Source organism: Varanus komodoensis, unplaced genomic scaffold, assembly GCF_004798865.1.
Source record: "Varanus komodoensis strain SLA01 unplaced genomic scaffold, ASM479886v1 scaffold16, whole genome shotgun sequence".
Classification (NCBI taxonomy): Eukaryota; Metazoa; Chordata; class Lepidosauria; order Squamata; family Varanidae; genus Varanus; species Varanus komodoensis.
Genome location: NW_025335468.1, coordinates 23581419 through 23602545, shown reverse-complemented (window position 1 = coordinate 23602545; position 21127 = coordinate 23581419). Strand labels below are relative to the sequence as shown.

Here is a 21127-nt window from a genome sequence, read left to right as displayed (position 1 = left end):
TGCAAATATTCCATTACATAATTTATTTCCAAAAATAACCTGCTAAGATGGGCATCAAACATTTTTCACCTTTGTTGTCTGAATTTAACCTACCAAGATTACTTTCATTGGCTTGCATCAGATGCAAACCCACAGTATGTATATAGAATCTGACAGCTGCCTTTCTCCATAAATGGATTCAGATCTGATCCAAAAAGGGATGCATCTCCTTTCAGGTCCAGAATCGTTGTCAATGCATGGAATCCTCTTTGAATGCATAAATGTAATTGCATGTTCTTTCCCCTCATATAGCCAGAAACCTTTACAAATAAACCATATTTCCCTCTTTATAATGGACAAACCACACCATCTGTTTTTAATAAAAAACATGTTTTAATAATAAAAAAAATAAAAAAAAATAGATTCGCACTGACCAAACTGGTTTCTAATTTGAAAATTCCTGGTTTCCACAGCATCAGCTGTATAAGAACCGAGTAAAGTTATGCAGATATGGAGATCTGCTGAACATGTTTGATCTCTCTAACAACTTAGACAAGCAAGGAAAACCCATGAGCAGAATCATAAAAAAAATGGAAATGGAACATTTTAAAGCAATTAAATGCTACTATATGTGATTTATGGAACAGAACATGACATATTTTTTCATGGTTTTGTGTACTGATTTGGCACTTGGAAATTCTTACTGAATAAAGCTACCAAGACAAATATTTAATTTCTCATATGTCACAAAACTTAGTTTGTATTCATTCTCCATTCTAGTTGCCAAAATGGCTGTACAATCTTATTCATGCAACAGTCTTTTAACTCCTTTATTACGGCTGCTCATAACTGTTTCCATCAAATTTGCCAAAATTTAATCTGAGAAAAACATAATACTTGATAAAGGTGTTTATATTTGTCGATGAGGTACCACTGTAAGAATGTAGTTGTCTCATATGTCATTCCTCAAATGTAAGGACAGCTTTACACTCAGTAGTTTGGATAGTTGGAGCTTAACTTCAGAATCACTTACAAGTGCATTCATGTAATGCCACACTTGAGGAAGCATGAATTACGAATTTTCAGGAATACTGAACTTCAAAGCCATGAATGGCCAGCTTATTCCTAAACCTCCACTATATCATGAGGTCTGAACATGTGGGAGATCTCAGGCAGGCAAGAGAAGGCAATCTTTGCATGATCACCCCCTTCCACTTCACCACCACCAATCTTGAAGCAGTCAGGCAATGAAGACTGAACAGCTGCTGCTTTTCAAATCTGTCAGCATCACCAACCCTTTCCAGGAAACTGCCTGTTCAGTTTAGGCAATGAGATGGGAAGGCTTGGGCCATGTGGGGACACGCCAAAGAAGAAAGCAACGCTGCTTGTCTGCTCTTCTTTCTTTAGCCCCATGTCACAGGGACAATGGCTCTTGTTGGTCTCAGTCCATTCTGGTGCTTGGCCCAGGAGAAAGGTACGAGGTCGCTGCGCTTTCTTTGCTTCTGGCTGGGCCAACTCCCACAGCAATATAAACCACAGGAGCTGTGGGACAGAGGATGAACAAGGTAACTAATCCTAATCCACTTCAAGGCTGACATCTTCTGAAGGAGCTCTGGGGAACTGGGCCAAACAGCTCTCCTTTGCCAGCCATGAATGAATCGTTTCCCTTCTCTTGCACTTTTTCCCCAGGCAGTGCTGCTGCCACAATCCTGACTGAGTGAGAGGGCAGGCAAGCCAGAGGGGCAACTGTCCCCTCCTGCAGGTGGCCCAAGCTGCATGAGCTGCCCTATATCTGTTGCTCTAGAAGGCAATACTGTCGTCGCTGTGGGGTGTCATTGTGGTGCACAGAGCAGCTCCACTCAGACAGGCCTGAACCTCCAAAGAGCTGCCACCTCTCCAAATCAGGTGGGTTTTCTTGAGACCTTGGAAACTCTGGATCTCTTTATTTCCACTCCTCTACCCACTTCCACACCTGCTGAAGTACCTGCTGACATAATCTTAAAGAAAACAGTGAGGTCTGCTAGTAGATTCTTGTCTACCTTTTGTCAACCTCTTTCTTAGCACCCCAAGCCTCCTGCCCTAACCTGTTTCAATATAAATATTCAGATAGATTGCTGAATTTCCAAATGACATGTTTAGGGCAGCAAGGTTGAAGTGTTTGTCATAGGGGTGGGCAAAAGGTACATTAAGATCTATTGTAAGGTTTTTAAAATTTTGAGTAGGAGTGTGCTTTAGATAATAGCAGACTTCTGAAATAGAACACGCTGAGGCTGGATTAGTGTGTGAAAGGACTTCTGAGCTTGGTTCTTGGTTGCTCATCATAAATTGGGGGGCTAAGCATGGGCACAGAGTCAGCCTATTAGGGCATGCCTGAGCTAACTATGCAGCACTTGGCCCCAGCTGGGGAATCCCAGGACTCCAGTGCAAACCAAAACAAAAAGCACAAATACAAAGTCTGTCCCTCCCTGACCTGTGACATTTGCTGTCCCAGGCTGCAATGCGCAGTTTCGTATCACCCAGCCGCCCCCGCCGCCCTTCAACAAACAAACAAACAAACAAACAAAAATGCACAAGGGCACCTCTATCACGGCCAGTCGCCCTTGGAGCCGTCTCACTCCGTGGACAAGCCAGAGCGTTGACCTTTCTTCCGCCAGAACTTGCTTGCTGCGCCCGCTTGCGGCGTTTCTTCCTGCCCTTTCTTTGTGCAAGCAGAAGACGGGGAAGGGGCCTTTGCCCGCTCTCCCGGTTCTGGCACGTAGCAGGTAAGAAGCGGCGGCGCAGCTCCGCGGATTCTTGTCAATGTTTGTGGTTTTCGCCCCTCAGCAGCGCCTCGGAATGCGTCTCTCGGGCGGCCGAGAAACTGCGCGGGTTCTGTCGTGAGCCTTCCTGCTCCTTGCTTCCTTGGAGGCGGCTCGTCTTTCTCCTAGGTCGAGGCGGCGAATGGCTTTCCTTCACATGGCTGGATTCCTTTGTGTACATCTCCTTTATGGGGAAGGAAGCACATTTGGTAAAAACCGGTGAGGAAACAGGAACTTTTAAGGGCCTTTGCAAGTAGGACACCCGAAAAGCGAGCCTGAGCCGAGCAGCAAACGTACATGCTTTGGAGGCTGTATGACTCCAATCTATATATAGACGCAGGTCGGAAGAGACATGGGACGTGGGGGAAGGAAGACCGTGCAAAAGTTGCAATACAGAATGTACCTGTTTTAGAGTGGGAGCTGTGCCCTTTTTCTAGAGAAGGCGTTCACGAGTCAGTCACCATTCCATGCCCAGAGAGCAAGTCTTTATTTTAAAAAAATGGTGAAAAAGTCTTAAGAAGAGAGCTGATACGTTGTGCCTCTAGAATACACTATTGGCTTAAGATATCCTTTGCAAACAATTTAAATGTCCGCATAGAACTTGGAGTAGGGGTTCATTTATCAGTAGTAGTTATATACCACTAAACTCAATAAATTCCCTGCTTCACGTTTAAGTATTAAAACCACATTTAAAAGCATGATTAAGAACAATTCCAAGTACAGTAACACTAAAAATCACATGTAAAGCACACTTTATAGCTTTTCCAGCTGCATTAGCAATATAAATCAGTACAAGGGACACACCATTGCAAGTGATTACAAGCCAGAGGAAGCCTGGGGGAAGAAGTGTGTTTTCAGGAGGGATTTGAAGCATGCCCTATTTTGTGCTTCCCAAAGCATTAGGGAGTGGGTGCCAACACCAAGAAGGCAATATGACATGGTTCCATGGTTGTGTTGGATGCAGGACAACCAGCATCCTTCAAAGATCCCTACATGTGTTGTTGCCTCAGAATATACATATGCCCATGGAATGTATATGGAGTCATGTATATGGAGTCATGGAAGATGCTTACTTGAATGCACCCACAGCAAGAAAATGCAATTGGAAAATGTATATTAGCATTTGTCAGCTCTTCCCTGATACGGCTCTGGGCCATGATAGTTGTCTGCAGTGTGAACTTTCCCCCATCACTGCATACCCATCCTAGCCAATACTGTAGCTTGCATGTTTTAATGATGAATTAGAGTGTCTTTTGTCTTGGATCTGCAGTGTCATTTGTGATGGTATTAATAAAGGGAAAGAAGCAAAAGAGTCACTTCAAAACCTAGAGATTGAGTATCTTTTATCACATATTGCTGCGTGGTGTTTGACAAAATACTCTTTTCCATTTTGTCAAATAATACAAGTAGCCAAATTTCCTCTGGTTGAAAGAGCATACCCTGTGGTGATTCAGTCACTCCATATAGACCCAGGTATTAGACCCAGTGTTGGTTTTTACATTCGACTTAGAGATGGGAAGAACTGGAAATACTTATTCCTGAAACTTGTTCAAGTCATTACAGTGGGTTAACTCTGACCTATAAAAGCAGGGATACAGACATTAACTTCTGCGAGCATATGCAGAGTGCCCTTTCTTCACCCCTTAGTGCTGGCTCAGCCACCTAAGTTCAGAGATCAAGACTTCCATATCAGATGGTGCAACTTCCCATCAGGTTTGATCTTTGTGCTCTCTTGGGTAAGACCTTAAATTCCAGGTTAGGAAGTTCCCCACTGATGTCTGCAGATGAAGTCCTGCTCCCCTGGGTCCCTCACAGCCTCTCCTCTCAAGATGCTGTAGCAGTGCAGAAGATTGGGTCTCTGCTATTGTGCGAGCCGTCACCATCACCTGAAGAAGAGTCATTACCTTGCAAAGCTGTTACTTGGGACTGAATTGAGCAGACACAGGGTATGTGCAGGCAGGACTGGAAACAAGGGACCTATGTCATGTTCTGAAGAATTCCCAACCACCTTGGTTCTGTGGACATACTTCCCTCAGTTATTGTAATAAAATGCATGGAATGTGTTTACTGTGGGTTATGTTTTCATGTGAAAAGATTCCTTGAAAACGTTGGTTCAGTGTCTTCATAGGGTAAGAAAGGTGAGTCCTTTAAAAAATGAATTATTGATATAAAATCTGTTTATTCCAGGGGAGTTCTGGTAAAGTTTAGCATGAGTAAGTTGGCATTTAACTTTATGTAGGATAACACAGAATATTTAACCTTCCGATCTCAAACCATTTTTAAATTCCCAACCCCAAATATTTCCTTGGAGATCTTTTGCTCTTAAGCTTTCACCTGAACATGCTAGCATAATACATCAGTCCTAGATGTGCTTACCTGGAGATGTCACTTAAATCAATAAAGAGGGGATTAATATCTTGGAAATAGAATACTAGGTTTGGTTCCAATAGCTATGAGTAAGGTCCTAAAAGTACATAATGCTAATGTAATTGCTTGGGTAACATTGAGCCATTTCTATTTCTGCTCCTATCAACAATTGCTTAACGCTGTAGAATATGATAATCATTTTATCTGTATTTAAGTACATGTTACCGATCATAAAATTAACCATAACTTTTACAAAGCATTCCTCTTCCTATCCCTTATAAAAGAGTATTCTGCATTGAATTGAGTTGGGGTGCTTCTACAACCCCAGGCATAGGTTGTCTTCCAGGTCAGCTTGGTTCTAATCTAATAAGAGTACGACATGCTATAATAGCATAAGTATGACGAATATCACCTAGTAAAGGATTGAACCTTAAAGAAATTTATAACCACTGCAGAAGAAATATTTAAAGTGTATTTCATCAACACATTTGAAGTCTCACCTCATATATTTTGCACGCCTATTTCCTTAACGGCCATATTTTACCATTCTGGCTGTCTTTTTTTCCTTGCTCCATAATTTTACTCTGTATTTTATGTTTAAGGTACATTTTTCTATTCATGTAATAGCTAGGGCTGCCAACACATGAAATGTTTTCATTCATTTACTTTCTGTGTTATAAATGAGTAATTTTAAGTGAAGTTACTTACTAATCTGATAGGTATCATGGAAAATATTAAAGATAGGGAATAGCTTTTTCTTGAAATGTGAAAAAAACTTTGATTTAGTTAACAAAACCTGTTTCTTATTACTATTATTATTATTATAACATATATAATGAAAAGTCATTTTCATCAGTTTGGACATTTGGAATATGCTATTTTAATAATGACTATGATCAAAATCACTTCAGAAATAAACGTATTCAAACTGTGAAAGATCCACATTTGAAGGACTGACATAGATTATGTCAGAGTTGACATCATAAATTGATTGTTGTTTTAGTTATAAGGTAAAAATAGTGGTTTCACCTAGGAATGCAAAGTATCAACTAGGTTTGGATACCTTCTAGAAGGAAATACTATCTTTAAAGGCTGCGATACTGTTACCAATTTTTCTGAAAGTAAGCCTCCTTGAACTCAATAGGACTTACTTCATTTTTACCGGAAGGGTCAATATTTGTGCTGTTAAAATTGGCATAAGAAGGAGACAGCAAGTTTGTTTATAACTTCCAAAGTAATACCCTGCAGTCTCAACATGGCTGATGAATCAAGCACCCCAACTTTTAATCTGTAAATAAAACTTTAATTATTTAATGTATGGATTACCAAATGATGGGGTCCAGCTGTTCATATATTATACATTTTCAGATGGAAATGTTGAGTATTAAGCATGTACTGAAAAATTAAAGTTCTATGGCCACTTGTCAAATAATGCCAGTACTGCATTTAAAGTACCATAATCTGAAACAATTCAGTTAGGGCTTAAGCAAAGAGTTACCTCTTTTGTCTTGATCACAAAGTTTTCAGTCTTATGCTAGAGCAGCTGATACTTGGAATGGGACCAAAAGCACTTTTCAGGCCATTAAACTCCTAGAGTGATTTAATGTAATAAAAGCATTGAGAATGAGCAAATATTCAGGAGTCATCACCACCAAAATTTGATAAGGCAAACATTAGAATGAGTCACTGTCTATAGATAAAAACTCAACAGAATCTCACTTTCTAGCTCAAAACTCAAGTTATATCAAAGAAATGTAAAAAAGTAGGAAAGATGTAATTAATGCATAATTTTTAAGTATGTGAAGGACAAACCAAAGAAGGAGGAGGAAAAGTTTTCTTCCTTTTAATCTGCTCTTTTTAATCTGCTCTCTCTAGCTCTGTCTCTCACAGGTCCTATCATGAGCAATTGAGCTGGTTATACTTATAGAGGCTTTACAAATTTCATCTAAAAGGTTGTACTTCACTCTCGTAGAGATACATGAGCGCCACATGCTGGGACATTTCATGCATCTCAACACATGGCGAAAGTATGAATTTTCCCTTGGATGTTATACAGTGCCCTGCAGGTGTGTTCACCCCTGCTTTGGCTTTTCCATGGCTTGTGTTACAGCCTGGAGCTGAAATGGATTTATAAGGCCCTGTAACCTCTTAATGTACCCAAGATCCTCAACTCTATGGAAGTGCTTGTATTTATAGTGCAAAAGTTAAGTAAACAAAAACAAACTCTCACTTATTGGTTATATAAGTATCCAGTTCCTTTGATGTAACCTGCCTAAGCGGGCTCTGGTGCAAGCCACTGTTTACAGAAGTCACATATGAACTGTAAGGAGTTCAATAAAGGCTGTCTCTGTGTAATTGCAGTGCTACATGACCTCAGTTTAAGTACACCTGCTTCTGAAAGGCCCCAGAGTCGGTTGGAGGTCATATCTAAACAGCATCATGAAGACCAAGGAGTTATCAAACCAACTCCTGATAAAGTTGTCCAGAAGTATCAAACAGGGCTGGGTTACTTTAAAAAAAAAAATCTCAAACTATGAACATCCTCTGGAGTGCCATTAAATCCATTATTATAAAATGGAAAGAATCTGGCTCAACTGTGATTCTGCCTAAAGAAGGTCATTCCCCAACATGGTAAGGAGGGCATTAGTCAGAGAAACAAGCAAGAGGGCAATGGTAACTCTGAAGGAGATCTTTAGCGGAGATGGCAGAAACTGACCATAGGAACATAGAAACTGATCATATCACCCAAATGTTGGAACAAATGCAACTGGCCCATTTGGTGTTTGCAAAAAGGCATGTAGGAGATACAACAAACATGTTCTCTGATCTAATGAGATCCGAACTGAACAAAATCTATGTCTAGTACAAAGCTAACAGTGTTCCTTGTCCTGGTGATGCCATCCCCACAGTGAAAAATGGTGGTAACGCCATCATGTTCTCAGGAAAACTGGTCAGAATTTAGGGCAAGATGGACAGAATCAGATGGAGGGCCATTCTATAGGAAACCCTGTTTCAGCCCATAATGAACCTGAGACTCTCAAATCAGATTGTGGCAAGACTTGAAAGCTGCTCTTCACCAACAGGCCCTATCCAGCCTGTCAGAGTTGCAGCAATGTTGCCAGGAGGAGTGGACAAACATTACACAATCCAATGTGCATGGGTGAGACTTACCTAAGAAGACTTGCAGCTTTACATGCTGCTGAAGATGCATCTATGAATGCTTGACTCTGGGAGTCGAATATCTTTATGACCAACAAGTGACAGTTTGCTTTTGTTGACTGAACTTATGTGCCACAGTTTCTGAAGCTACTCTGAATCAGACATGTCCATGACAGATTGAGGCATGGTCACATGTGCTCTCTTCTTGAGCACTCAGGGCCATATTGCATGTGATGCTAAATGCCTCACTTGATATTGTGCTAATATTTTTGTATTGTTAAATCCCATGCTTCAGTCAAAAGGTTCCCAGAATAGTTTATAAGAATCAGTAATTGGACAGTCCCTGCTGTCAGGCTTAAAGAGACAAAAGAAAAGGAATTGGGAGGGTGACGGAAAAATTCATGTTGGTGATTCTTGATTCAGTCATCAAGATGGATGAGAAGATGGTTAAAATGGAATGAGTTTTACTCCATATTGTGCCTGTTGCCCTTCTGGGATGGTCTGCTCCTTTTCTTCCTTCTGTTCTGCAGATTCTCTTGGTTTCATTAGTTGTTGTTGTTGTTGTTGTTGTTGTTATTATTATAACATTTCTATGCCGCCCCTTGCCGAAACCTCGGGGCGGCTTACAACACGATAAAATACATTGAAATACAATAGTACATAATAAATTACCATTAAATACAAAAATACAAAAAATACATTGATTTACAAATGTAAAATTAAAATTATCAGTATAAAATAAAAATATAGGAGGAGAAAGAGAAGGAAGAAGAAGTTGCCCTGGCCAGATCATATGTTTTAACAATTGAAATGATGTTTAAATAAAAAGGTCTTTACCTGGCGCCGAAAAACCAGTAACGACGGTGCCAGGCGGACCTCTTTGGGGAGTGAATTCCATAGGTTGGGCGCCACCGCAGAGAAAGCCCTCCTCCGGGTACTTACTCTCCTAATTTCTTTCATGGAGGGTTCCCGGAGAAGGGACTCTCCCGCAGATCTCAAAGGGCGGTCGGGCATATACGGATGTAAGCGCTCGTTCAGGTAGCCAGGACCCAAGCCGTTTAGGGCTTTATAGGTCATAATCAACACCTTGAATTGGGCCCGGGCTTCAATGGGAAGCCAGTGAAGCTGACGGAGGACTGGAGTCATGTGAGCATAACGCCCCATCCCCGTCAGCAACCTGGCAGCTCTATTTTGCACCAATTGAAGTGTTCGGACCATCTTCAGGGGAAGCCCCACATAAAGCGCGTTACAGAAGTCTAGGCGGGAAGTCACCAGCGCGTGTGTCACCGTCGCCAGGCAGTCGTACTCCAGGTAGGGGCGCAGCTGATTAATCAGCCGAAGCTGAAGGAAGGCGTTCCTCGCTACCGCTGTCACCTGAGCTTCCAAAGAAAGCTCCGGGTCGAGGAGTACTCCTAAGCTGTGGACCTTATCCCTAAGAGGGAGTGTTGCACCATTCAGGACCAGGTCAAATCCACCCTCTCCGAAACCCGATCCGCCAACCAACAGGACCTCCGTCTTGTCTGGGTTGAGTTTCAGTTTATTGGCCCTCATCCATTCCCTTACCTCGGCCAAGCACCGGTTCAGCACAGCCACTGCCTCACCTGGATTAGTGGAGAACGAGAGGTAGTTGATTGGTTAATTGGGTTCTTTTCCCATCTCCTTAAGGCAAGCTATTTCCTTAGAAGCCCTTCTGGTAGCAGTCTGGTGAGAGAGGCGGTCTTCACATACTCTCAGGCACAAGATCTCTATTAAAGATTGGGTCCATACACTGCAGGGATGGTTTGGTGACCTTTTCCTCCCCCGCTGCAGTTGCAGCAACAGTGGTCCATCCTCAAGCTGCTCTTATCCCTGGGAAGCACTTACTGCTACATCAAAATAATGAAAAATAGAGGAAGCATTCGTAGCTGTATCTGAATAATGGCAGCTAATAAACACTTGCAGAACTTCAGCCATTCCTCCTCTAGAAAGGTCAGTCCCTGCGTCTTTGCATGCTGGTAACAAACAGCCCTCATTCTTTAAACCACAGCTTCATAATTAGAAATAAAGAGAATTAATAGTGATTTCTTTGAAACTTACATTAGCTGAAGCCAATTCACATGTCTGGGGTGGATTAATTTTGTTCTGAGCATTTGCTTTGTGTAAAATAGAGCAGGAAGGTGGGTGGAGCATTAATTGCCTTGTTTAGACTTTTTAAAAATTTTGTACAACTAATTGAAATTAACAATTGTAAAGTATTAAAATGTGCATATGTTCAGTTTCAAAAATAACTAGGTACACATTATTAAATAGTTTAATAATGTAAACGCTAGTAAAAATAGAGTGTAAAATATCTTAGTGGTAGATTATCTTCTTGTCATATGATGGAGTCCTTCAGCTGGAATAAATCTATGTTTTTCCATTGATGTTAGTGGAAACCTCATTCCATCCAACTTCAGTGAAAGACATAATAGAAATGTGGTCCAGATAGTTGGACTTTATTCATTTTCACAGCTGCAAAACTGTCAGTCAATATTTGCTTGAAATAATTATGTATAAATAGATGTCCCTGCCTTGGTATTTCTTCAACAAGCAGAAATCTGAAATGTGTTATATTCAAAGGCCAGGGGATTCTGACGAGAAAAGTCTAGAGGGGTAGCATTTTGAAGACTTTTGCTTGGAATGAATGACATGCAATATACCTCTTGCAGAGCACACACCAAGCTACACTGCAAAATGGACGAGGCATGGAAGTCCTTTAGTCATCCTCTGACTTGGGTAATCTGCCCAGACAGAGGCAGTCCATCACAGTCAGGAAAAAAGTGGAAGGTAACATAGAGTATTTTCCACCTGTTTCCCCAAATGACCCTTTGTACACTTTGTGATCTGAGTTTGTGAGCAGAGCCATGTATAGTCCATGGTGTGTTTGGGTGTGTGTAGGATGTATTTTCAGATGAAGGTGCTGCATGATTCCAAGTTGTGTTATAGGGTAAACTTTGTGAGTTTGGGCAGTTACCCCAGGTATGGATTTGGTCTATTGGGTCACTGCTAAGGGACCAGTAAAGTCATGGTTACATCCAAATGGCTGATTGCTCTACCTCTTTCATTTTTTGCTTAGTGTTTAGTATTTAAGATATAGTTTATATCCAGTTAAAGTTACAAGGCATTGCTACATCCCTGTCCAAGGCATTTTCTAGCATATCAAGAGCCTTCCCATGGGATTCCTAATTAACTTCCAGTTTTATTCAGCAAAGACCTTCTTTCTGGTAGACCAGTAAAAATAAGTACTGTAGATAATAAGGCTAAACCAATCCCATCAAACTGCCTTTAGATGTCCATGAAATAGTTTTGACAAATGAAAATGAAACTATAGAATGATGATTTCAGTTAGAAGAATATGTGCAATATTAAATTCTTTGGTTTTATAGAGTTGGATTGTCCGTAGCAGAAGCAGTACACCTAACATACACAAGCTAATTTACCTGAATTTATGAGTGTCCAGGGAAAGAAGAATGACATGCCATGTATTTTATACCCTACCCCCATCATCCTGTTATACTGAGTCGCATGTAAATCACTCTCCTGCCAACCTTGCAGTTCGAAAGCATGCAAATGCAAGTAGATGAAAAGGTACCACTTCAGTGAGCAGGTAACAGCGTTCCGTGCACTTCGGTCTTTAGTCATGCCGGCCACACGACCTCGGAGACTGTCTGGGGACAAACGCTGGCTCCCTCGGCTAGGAAACGGAGATAAGCACCGCACCCTAGAGTCAGGCATGACTGGACAAAATGTCAAGGGGAAACCTTTACCTTTACCTATGTATATCACTGGCCACATATTGCAAAGTAGTAAGTTATCAGTTGCAGCAAAAAGAGCCCATTGCTTATTTTACATGGCCCTTCCAGCCTAGTCCCCTCCTGCTTCTACAATTTCTATCCATACAGGTTATGCACTTGGGTATACAAGCAGTACCCAAGTTACAAATGTCCAAGCTACAAACGCATTGCCATATAACCTATTAATGTTTAAAAATTACTGTGGAAAATTGTCATTACCATAGAGAAAGAGGAAGTGAAGGGGGAGAGGAGGAGGCCCTCCAAAACTTGCCGTCCTGCCCCATCCATCTGGAGAAGGAAATCTCTCTGGCATTTTCTTGCTGGAGAGAGCTAGCACTGGAGAGGGGAGGGGCTAGAAATGTTCACGGTTTTTCACTTTCAAGGGGATCCTGTGCCCCAAACACCAGCGAATGTGGAGAGCTAACGATGCAGGATCCATCTTACATACAAATTCAACTTAAAGACAAATTTCAGTTTTCTCTGGAACGGAACTCATTCATAATCATGTAGAGGGGGACAGCTCCTATACTGATTACTCCTGTGGGATCCACCTCTCAATAAAATGTCTGTTTCAGCTCTGCTCTTCTCATTATTCCTGAGCAATACATGATAGAATAGGGGCTCTGTAGTGCAATTTCAGCATTTTTTATCATTGGCCAATTGGTTTGAGGGGCTAGTGAGAGTTCAAGTCCAAAACATCTAGAAGGCATCAGATTGGGAGATTGCAAAGGAATGCATGGACTAAAGAGATGGGAAAGTGCAGGAAGTAGGAGCCAACCCAAAGACAACCTAAGATGCAGTTTTGTTGGAAAAAAAGGGAATGGAGTTGAGTGAGAGGAGGATCCTGGTGCCAAAATGTGGTTGAGAGGAAGAATTTGAAACTGCAGTGAGAAGCATGGAGCTGACATAAGCATGAATATAGAAGGCATAGAGAGAGCAGAAGACAGGGCAGAAAGAATCATGCAAGTCCCAGGAATGTGGACCCTGTGTACTGCTATGAGAAGATGGTTGAGGGTTGCATAGGCACATTTGTTTGTTGGTTTTACTGAAACAGCTGTCCTGTGCTACATTATATGAAACTTTAAAAAACAAACAAAAGCAAAATACCAAAACAAAACTCCCTACCAGATGTAATTTAAAATCCTTCATCCCAGGATGGATGGCAAACCATATATTCTAGCACAGACATATCTCATACTTTCTCCATTATGATACCATGCGGGTAAACAACATGCCAATTTCATGTAGTCAGCTGTTCTGTTTTTTGTGGCTTGCAGATATAAGCATGAAAAATTAAAGCTATTAGATTTGACAGGCTGTTAAGCTGTGAGGTCAGTAGGAATTGTGCATTTATTATTTTTTCCAGTCTCATCATTCTTCATGCCAATTAAAAAAAAATAAAAATTGGCAGCTTTGGGCCTCCCCAGCTAACTGAAGTAAATGGATACTGCAAAATTCATCCTCATGATTTCCCCCCCAGGAAAAATCATTCTTCCTTTGAACCTTAAACAGACCAGCATTATAAGTGTGAGCGCTCTGTCTTTTATTAATGGAGTGACCAATCACACCTAGACTTGCCAGTCATCTAGAAAACCACAAACCTGGCTGATTTGGAGGGCTTCTACTGCCACCATCCTGCCCACCCCACCCCATCTCGCTTCATGGGTGGGAGAAGTAAAATCTGGTTTCCTGGTGTGGTGTTCCATTTATTTAATGTGGGGAGCAGTGTATGTGTCTCCAGATCTAAAAAGGATACAAGGTGGTTTAGTATATGCACACCTGCATATGGGAGAGGAGTGTGCAGTAGGGAAAATGTTTTCTGGATATTTAATTTCTCGCTTATAATTCATATCACTACTATATAAAGTATTTTCTGACCAGGCTATGCTCAAATTGGTCTTTTCTACCGTTTCAACATCTGGATAAAATACTGTGCTTGTAGTGTCCCTTGCCACAAGTGCTTGGATAATTATTCATATGCTGAGACTTCTTTCCCTAAAAATGTAACTCTGTGTTTGTAAGCTCAGAGAATTTTCATGTGAATTTTGCAGCAGTTGGGATAATAAAGCATACCTGTTTGAATGGTAGGGCAAAGAACAATTGTAGGAAAATGTGCCCTTGGTTAAGAATCCCATAGAGATCATCATTTTTAGGGTACCAGATCTCAGGTACATGGGATGATGCATATCAGGTACCAGGATATGAGAAAGTGCAGCAATTTGTCCAGTATCTCATGGCATAAGGTGGCAGGGAAAGGAACTAATGGGTGCAGTTTGTGATAATATTATCATTAAAATGCTTTGTTTTGCAATACCTGCTCACTGTCTGCCCTCCAGGAACATAGTCCAGTCAGGTATCTTTACTGACCCAAATACCAATGTTGATTCCCAATAGTAAAATTAACTTTGAAATATATGACTACTGAGCTTGGTGTGAGCAAGAGAAAAGAAACAGTGGGGAGAACAACTGACACTTTTTTGAACAGAATCGTTTTTCCTTTTGACTTTTCAGCAACATACATAATTCTCACAACACTGACCTGAAGAGAACTTTTGTAGAGGCAGAAGGATTTGTGAAACTCAAACTCAAGAAGCCCAAGATGTGGAAAGCAATCGCTAAATACTTGTTAAGAAGCAAAGTCCATCAAGACTGGTCCCGAAGGCTGCTGCAAGCACAAAAGGGCAAGCACAGTCATCGAAGGCATTTCTGCCTGAGCAGGGGGCCTTGGCATCATTCGCTTCGAACGGCACAGGCCTTTCAGGCCCTTGGCACACATGCAGCCATCCAGAAAGTTGAAGCCCTGGAGGCAAATCAGTTTGTGTGTGTTCACTGGGAAGATGGGAGTCAGAGCCTTTACCCTTCTGTGTGGCTAAGAGACAATTGCCAGTGCCCCGATTGCTTCCTGGGCTCTGCTAAAGCACGTAAACTGCTTCTTGAAAACCTGGATGTCAATATTGGGACAAAGAATGTCACTTCGATAGATAGGAAAAAGGTAATGTCCACGTGTGTCTTATGTATGGGCATGCTAAAACCATTGTTTCATATTTCATTATTTGAATTTCAATCACAGACCCACTGTTGTTGCTTTTCAGTGATAAGACTCCTTAAAGCTACAGCCTTATTTATGCACATGTACCTGAGAATAAGCTTCAGTGAACAAATTGGGACTTCTCAGTAAACATGCATAGGATTGTGTAGTTTTACCATTCACCTCACAAGCAGATCAAGACTGAAAGGGTTTTAACTAGAGTCTTTGATATTTTAAAACTAGCCAGTTAGGCTATCTCTGTGATATAAATGAAGAGTATTGGAGTACTTATTAACAAAAGGTACCAGCCATGTTAGAATTTTAGCCATTAAGGACATGTGGCTTGATGATTCCAAACTGAATACCTCTTCTTCCCAACCCAAAGAGGTTGGTTCCACCTTGGGGATGGTTCATGTTGCTTCTCTAGGCCCATCAGGGAGAATGTCTCTTACTAGACAATTGGACTGCCTGTTTGGTCTGATGCTGTTTAATTCGACTAATATTGTTAAGCCCATCCAAATCTTCCTCTTACTGTGTTTCCTACAGAACCAGATGTGGTCTGGTTCTCACCAGACTCTTGGCCTGATGGCCTTGGCATTTCAGCTAAGGATTCAATTCTGTCTTCTTTCAGTTCTTATTCAGATTCTAAGACAGTAACCCTTAGAAGGCTACATTTTAGGAGAAGTGAGCTTAGTCCCCACAAATCTCTCTATATTTTTTGCACTCTAGGTTGGCTCCAATGGCATTTTTCCATGGGCTGAATGAAGGAGAGAGAAAAGAATTACCCTCCACTGATTTTCCCTCTCTCCCTGCACCCCCTGTAACCAAAAAATCTTCCCCCAAAGTTTTCAGGCCACTCTGGAATAGTAGGAAAGTGACACTGAAGGCGGCAGGAGAAGGGAAGAACTGTCAAAAATTTCTCCTGCCCACAACCCCTACCCCCGTGTTCCACCAGCAGGAGCATCCTGAGTAGAACTTTGCTTAGGGATATTTCCACTGCTGGATTTTAAAACTCTGGGTCTGTCACATTGACCAGGTTCACATGATCATTGCAGCCCACGATGGTTGAAATAACATTCAGACTTCTTTAAGGAAGTTAGATAAATTTTTGGAGGAGAGGACAATAGTGCCTACTAGGCATTAAATAAATAACAGCACCAGAATCAGAGGCAGTATGCCGCCGTCCCTAGTTGTCAGGGAACACAAGTGGCAGCAGATGCTGTGCTCCTCTTCTGCCTGTGACTTTCCAAGAACCTTCTGACTGATCATTCTAGGAACAGAAGGGTTGACTGGAAGCGCTTTAGTCTTATCCAGCACATCTCTTTTTATGTCACTGCTCTTTAAACCCACTGAACTTGGAGCAACCTACTTTCAAATGCTGTGTACAAGAAAAATGCATGGTACACACAGAAATTATGCGAGCTGAGAAATTTTTACTTCTCCTCTCTGAAAAAGCTGGCAAAGCAAATAGAATGTAAGATTACTTTTTTTTTTTTTTTTTTTTGGCTTTCAATGTATATTTCTTTCTATTTTATGGAATAAGGTATATATTATATGGCCAGATGACCACACTAGTGAATTTGAGGCTGAATGGTTGAAGAAGAGATGTTTTTCTGAACAAGCAAGAGCAAAGATACAAGAAGAATTATTTTTACCAGGTAAGGGTTAATACCCGATCTGTGACAAATTTGTTAAGGTGATATAGTTCTTAATACTATTTGCATTGATTTTGAACATAATTGTATATATAGTAATATTGAGACCTTCTGTAATTTTCCTTAAAGATGAGAACCAAACCCTGAATGTAAAGCAATGGTCTTAGCTCCAGCCCAGGCCCTTGAATAAAATAAATGGAAAGCCCTGTGTATGTTGGAATCCTGAAGGTGCATGGAAGCAAATCCATCTGCCTGCGTGATGCCATTTTCCTCTTGTGAATGCATTTTTATTGCAGACATATGCTCCAACACTCCCAGAAAGACTTAATAAAGGAGGTATAAGGAACAATGCTACAGAAATCAAAGCTGAAGCATATTCTTTGTGAGCTACTTTGATAAAAATTTGGAAGGGGTTGTAGGTCAGTGAACTGGACACTAGAGAAGAGTTGGTTGATTTCCATTGATTATTACAACATTCCATTGATTCCTTGTATAACTCTCAATCTACTTCTGGTGGCAGATCGAGCACAAAGGCCTTTTCCACGCTTCCCTTTCTCTCAGGGATCACATTCCCAGTGGTTGTGTGAATAGGGTCTCATATGTACAAATTAGTAGTATCCTGCACATGGTCTGTTTCTGCTGAAGAAGCAAACCGTTTCTGAACACAATGGCAGCCAATGGAATGGGTCACTGAGGTGAATTGCTGACCATGGCTTCTGGATGATCGGGGACAGAGGGAAGTACACTGTTACCAGTGGTGATTTTGGGGAGGCAGTACTGGAATCGAGACTTTAAAAACGTCTGCATTTATGACCAGACCAAACCAAAAGGTTTGCAAGCCACAATACCAGTAGCAAGAACATAACCAGAAAAACCTTGCATCCCTTTGCAATAACTTTTCATCACACCTTGCAGTACTCAAGATGATGCCTAACCAGAATTGAGTAGAGGGGAACTACTACTTCACTGCTTATGTTAATATGAGCAAATCATGTATCTAAATAAACATGTGGGCACAATTGATGATTCTTAAGATATACTTTTAAATACAGCAAGAGCAGCAAGGTCTTCTGTCCTTTTAGTGATTAGTGGTTATCCTTCAGGCTTAGAGCATAGTTCCCTTTGCAACTGTAAGGATTCTCAGTTTTCACTTTTTCTAGACATCTTTTAATCTCCACATCACAGTGATATAATTTGAAAGCACATGTGCACCTACAGCTACCACAATAAAAGAAAAAAATTATGCTGCCACTAATGGAAAGAAGCCACTCCAGAGCGCACTTCCATCATGCTTACAGCAATGCATTCTCTACATTGTCTTAGCAGCATATAGCAGAGCTAGCCAGCTTTTCCTTAACCAGCTTTTGTCGCATCCAGGATACAAAAAGCATCATTTTTGTTGTATCATACTCAGTTTTAAATATATAGAACTAGCACTTACGGAAGTTATGAAAACTTCCCATTGCGTCAGCTGCACAGAACATTCAAATTCTCTCCGTCACACCTCTCTAACACATTGAGCCTCTATTTTATTATATTCCAAACATGTATAAGATGACTGCTGTAGGCCTAGTGTTCCATGAAGAGCCAATTCCTTTAACCGTGTAGGAGATGCTATTGGCAGTTTATGAAACAACAGATGATTGAAATGGAGTTTGGTGAAAGATTTATGAATGCGATTTCAAGTATTTATCAAAAGCAATCAGCCAGGATCTTAATTAATGGAGAACTTTCAAACCCTATAGCGATCAAAAGGGCACATGACAAGGTTGTCCTCTGTCACCCCTCTTGTTCATTATGACTTTAGAGGTACTGAATAGATGTGTTAGGGATGACGAGGACATCAAAGGAACTAGAATTAGGGATGAAAGTTATAAATTGCAAGCATTTGCGGATGATCTGGTTTTTATAATGGAGGAACCTTTTTCAACAATGCCCAAACTTCTACAACAGATTGAAGAATATGGTGAAGTTACAGGAATGAAAATAAATAGAGAAAAAACGAAATTGTTAGTTAAAAACGTTACGCGAGAACAAAAAGAAAGACTCCAGGAACAAGTAGACTTGCAGATTGTTAAAAAGGTTAAATACTTGGGAATCTATCTTACAGTTAAATGTACTACCTTGAAAGAAGACAATTATGATAAATTATTGAAGGATATTAAAGGCTTTTTGGAAAAATGGGCCAATTTACAATTACATTTGATGGGAAGAATAGCTCTTGTCAAAATGAATATATTACCTAAACTTTTGTTTTTGTTTCAAATGATTCCCATAAAAATTGATGAAAAATTCTTTGATGACTTAAACTTTCATATCTCGAGGTTTATCTGGAGAAAAAAAACCCCAAGGATTAAATTAAAAATGCTTCAGGAAGCTAAAAGAAATGGAGGTTTTGGTCTTCCTGATTGGATGTTGTATGATCAAGCCTCTGTTTTAACTTAGCTAAAAGAATGGGTAACGTTGCAAAATAAGAGAATTTTTTATCTTGAAGGTCATGACTTGCAGATGGGATGGCATGCTTATACGTGGTATGAAAAAGCTAAGTCACATGGGTCCTTCCTGAGTCATTTTATTAGAAGATCTTTAATGTCAGTGTGGGAAAACCTAAAGCTAAAACTGTATAAAAAGTTACCAAGATGGCTTTCACCTATGCAAGCTTTTGTATATCCAAATGTATTGAACTTTGAAAAGATCATAAGATATGGCGATATCCTGGATAAGGATGGTGGCCTGAAACTGGAGCAAGAAATACAAGAACAGGGACTTAATATTTCCTGGTGGTATAAGGTGCAGATGCAATCAAGATATGCTAAGGATTGTAAAACATGGGAGTTCTATAGAGACCTAACAGAATTTGATCAAGTGATGCTTAAAATAGATGAGAAAATTATTAAAAGACTATATGATTTTTTACTTGACAGGAAAATGGAAGGAGAATAGGTTAAGGAAACTATGATAATTTGGGCACAAAACTTTGGATTTAATGTTGAACTAGAAAAGTGGCAAAAACTATGGGAAAGAAACTTTGTATAAAGAAAACTTATATAAACTGTTCTATAGATGGTATTTGTCACCAAGTCAACTAGCTAAGATGTTTCCAAATATGTCAAATAGATGCTGGAAATGTAAACATTAAGTGGGTACTTTTTATCATATGTGGTGGACTTGTGACAACGCAAAAAAGTACTGGATTAAAATACATGGATGGATGGAGGAAATATTACAAAAACCCTTTGCTTTTAAACCCGAAGTTTTCTTGTTAGGCATTACACCGAAAGATGTTAACAGACAGGAAATCTGTTTGATGTTGCATCTGATTACAGCGGTGAGGATTGCATTTGCTCAATATTGGAAAAGTGAGGAGCTGCCCACTGATGGATTGATTCTAAGAAAGATCTTGGACTGTGCAGAAATGGATAGACTGACTTTATCGTTGAAGGAGAAAGAGGATACTGATTTCTATCGAACTTGGGACTCTTTTTATAATTGACTGGAGAAATGGGACTTGGCATAAATTTAGAGATGTTTTTCAAACTATGATAAACTAACTGGAATTTGATGGTAGAATGTTAAAAAATATGTAGTAGGAGGTTGACCCAGTGAATCCAATGTTAATGTTTGTGATGTTTGATTTTTTTTTGTCTTAGTTTAAAATTTTTAATGTTTGTTTATATATATATATATAGTCTTAGTTAATTTTTTTTAATTTTTATATATATATATATAAACAGTGTAGGAGATACTGCGGGCCCAAGTATGGACACCAGAAGGTGTTGCAACTGAATGCCTTATCACCTTGCTCTAGATCAGGGGTCCTCAAACTTTTTGAATAGGGGGCCAGTTGAAAGGCTGTGGTGACCGTTGCGGGCCAGTGAGGTGGGGCTGCGGGCCAGTGAGGTGCTGTTGGGCGCGTGCGAGGTGGCATCGGGCGTGGACGGAGGTGGGTCTCTCGCTTGGAGATCTCCCAGCGAGTCCAAAACCTTCTCTGAACGAGCGAGCCACCACCTTCCTGCCGGTGCGGCAAGCGCGCATGAGGGCAGCAAACGCTGGCGCAGGCTGGATGGATGGCCATGGCGGGCCGGATCCGTCCCACGGGCCGTAGTTTGAGGACCTATGCTCTAGATGATAAGTGATATATATATTGCATTACTGAAAATGGCAAAAAGTCATCATCTGCTCCTGTAAACTTATCTAAAGTTTAAACTCTTAATCGTGCTTCCACAAAAAAGTCTGTTTCTCTACTTCCAAGTCAGGGTTTCCCTGTAAAGTTCATTTAACATGAGAATCAGAATCGAATTGCAACCACTGTGACACATACTATGTCTT

General features: G+C 40.6%; 1 protein-coding gene across 3 annotated transcripts in view; it reads left to right on the top strand.

The window, feature by feature from the left end:
- BBOX1 (gamma-butyrobetaine hydroxylase 1) overlaps window positions 1-21127 on the top strand; it is a 70510-nt gene that overhangs the window by 3875 nt on the left and 45508 nt on the right. For 2 of the 3 annotated variants that reach the window (XM_044425757.1, XM_044425760.1), the window contains exons 1-3: window positions 2180-2741; window positions 14627-15107; window positions 16687-16801. In XM_044425757.1, coding sequence (XP_044281692.1) covers window positions 2545-2741; window positions 14627-15107; window positions 16687-16801 — 793 coding nt within the window. In that variant the 5' untranslated portion in view covers window positions 2180-2544. Of the gene's footprint in view, window positions 1-1668; window positions 1885-2179; window positions 2742-14626; window positions 15108-16686; window positions 16802-21127 lie in introns of those variants that run through there. The other variant, XM_044425759.1, reaches the window with a different exon arrangement.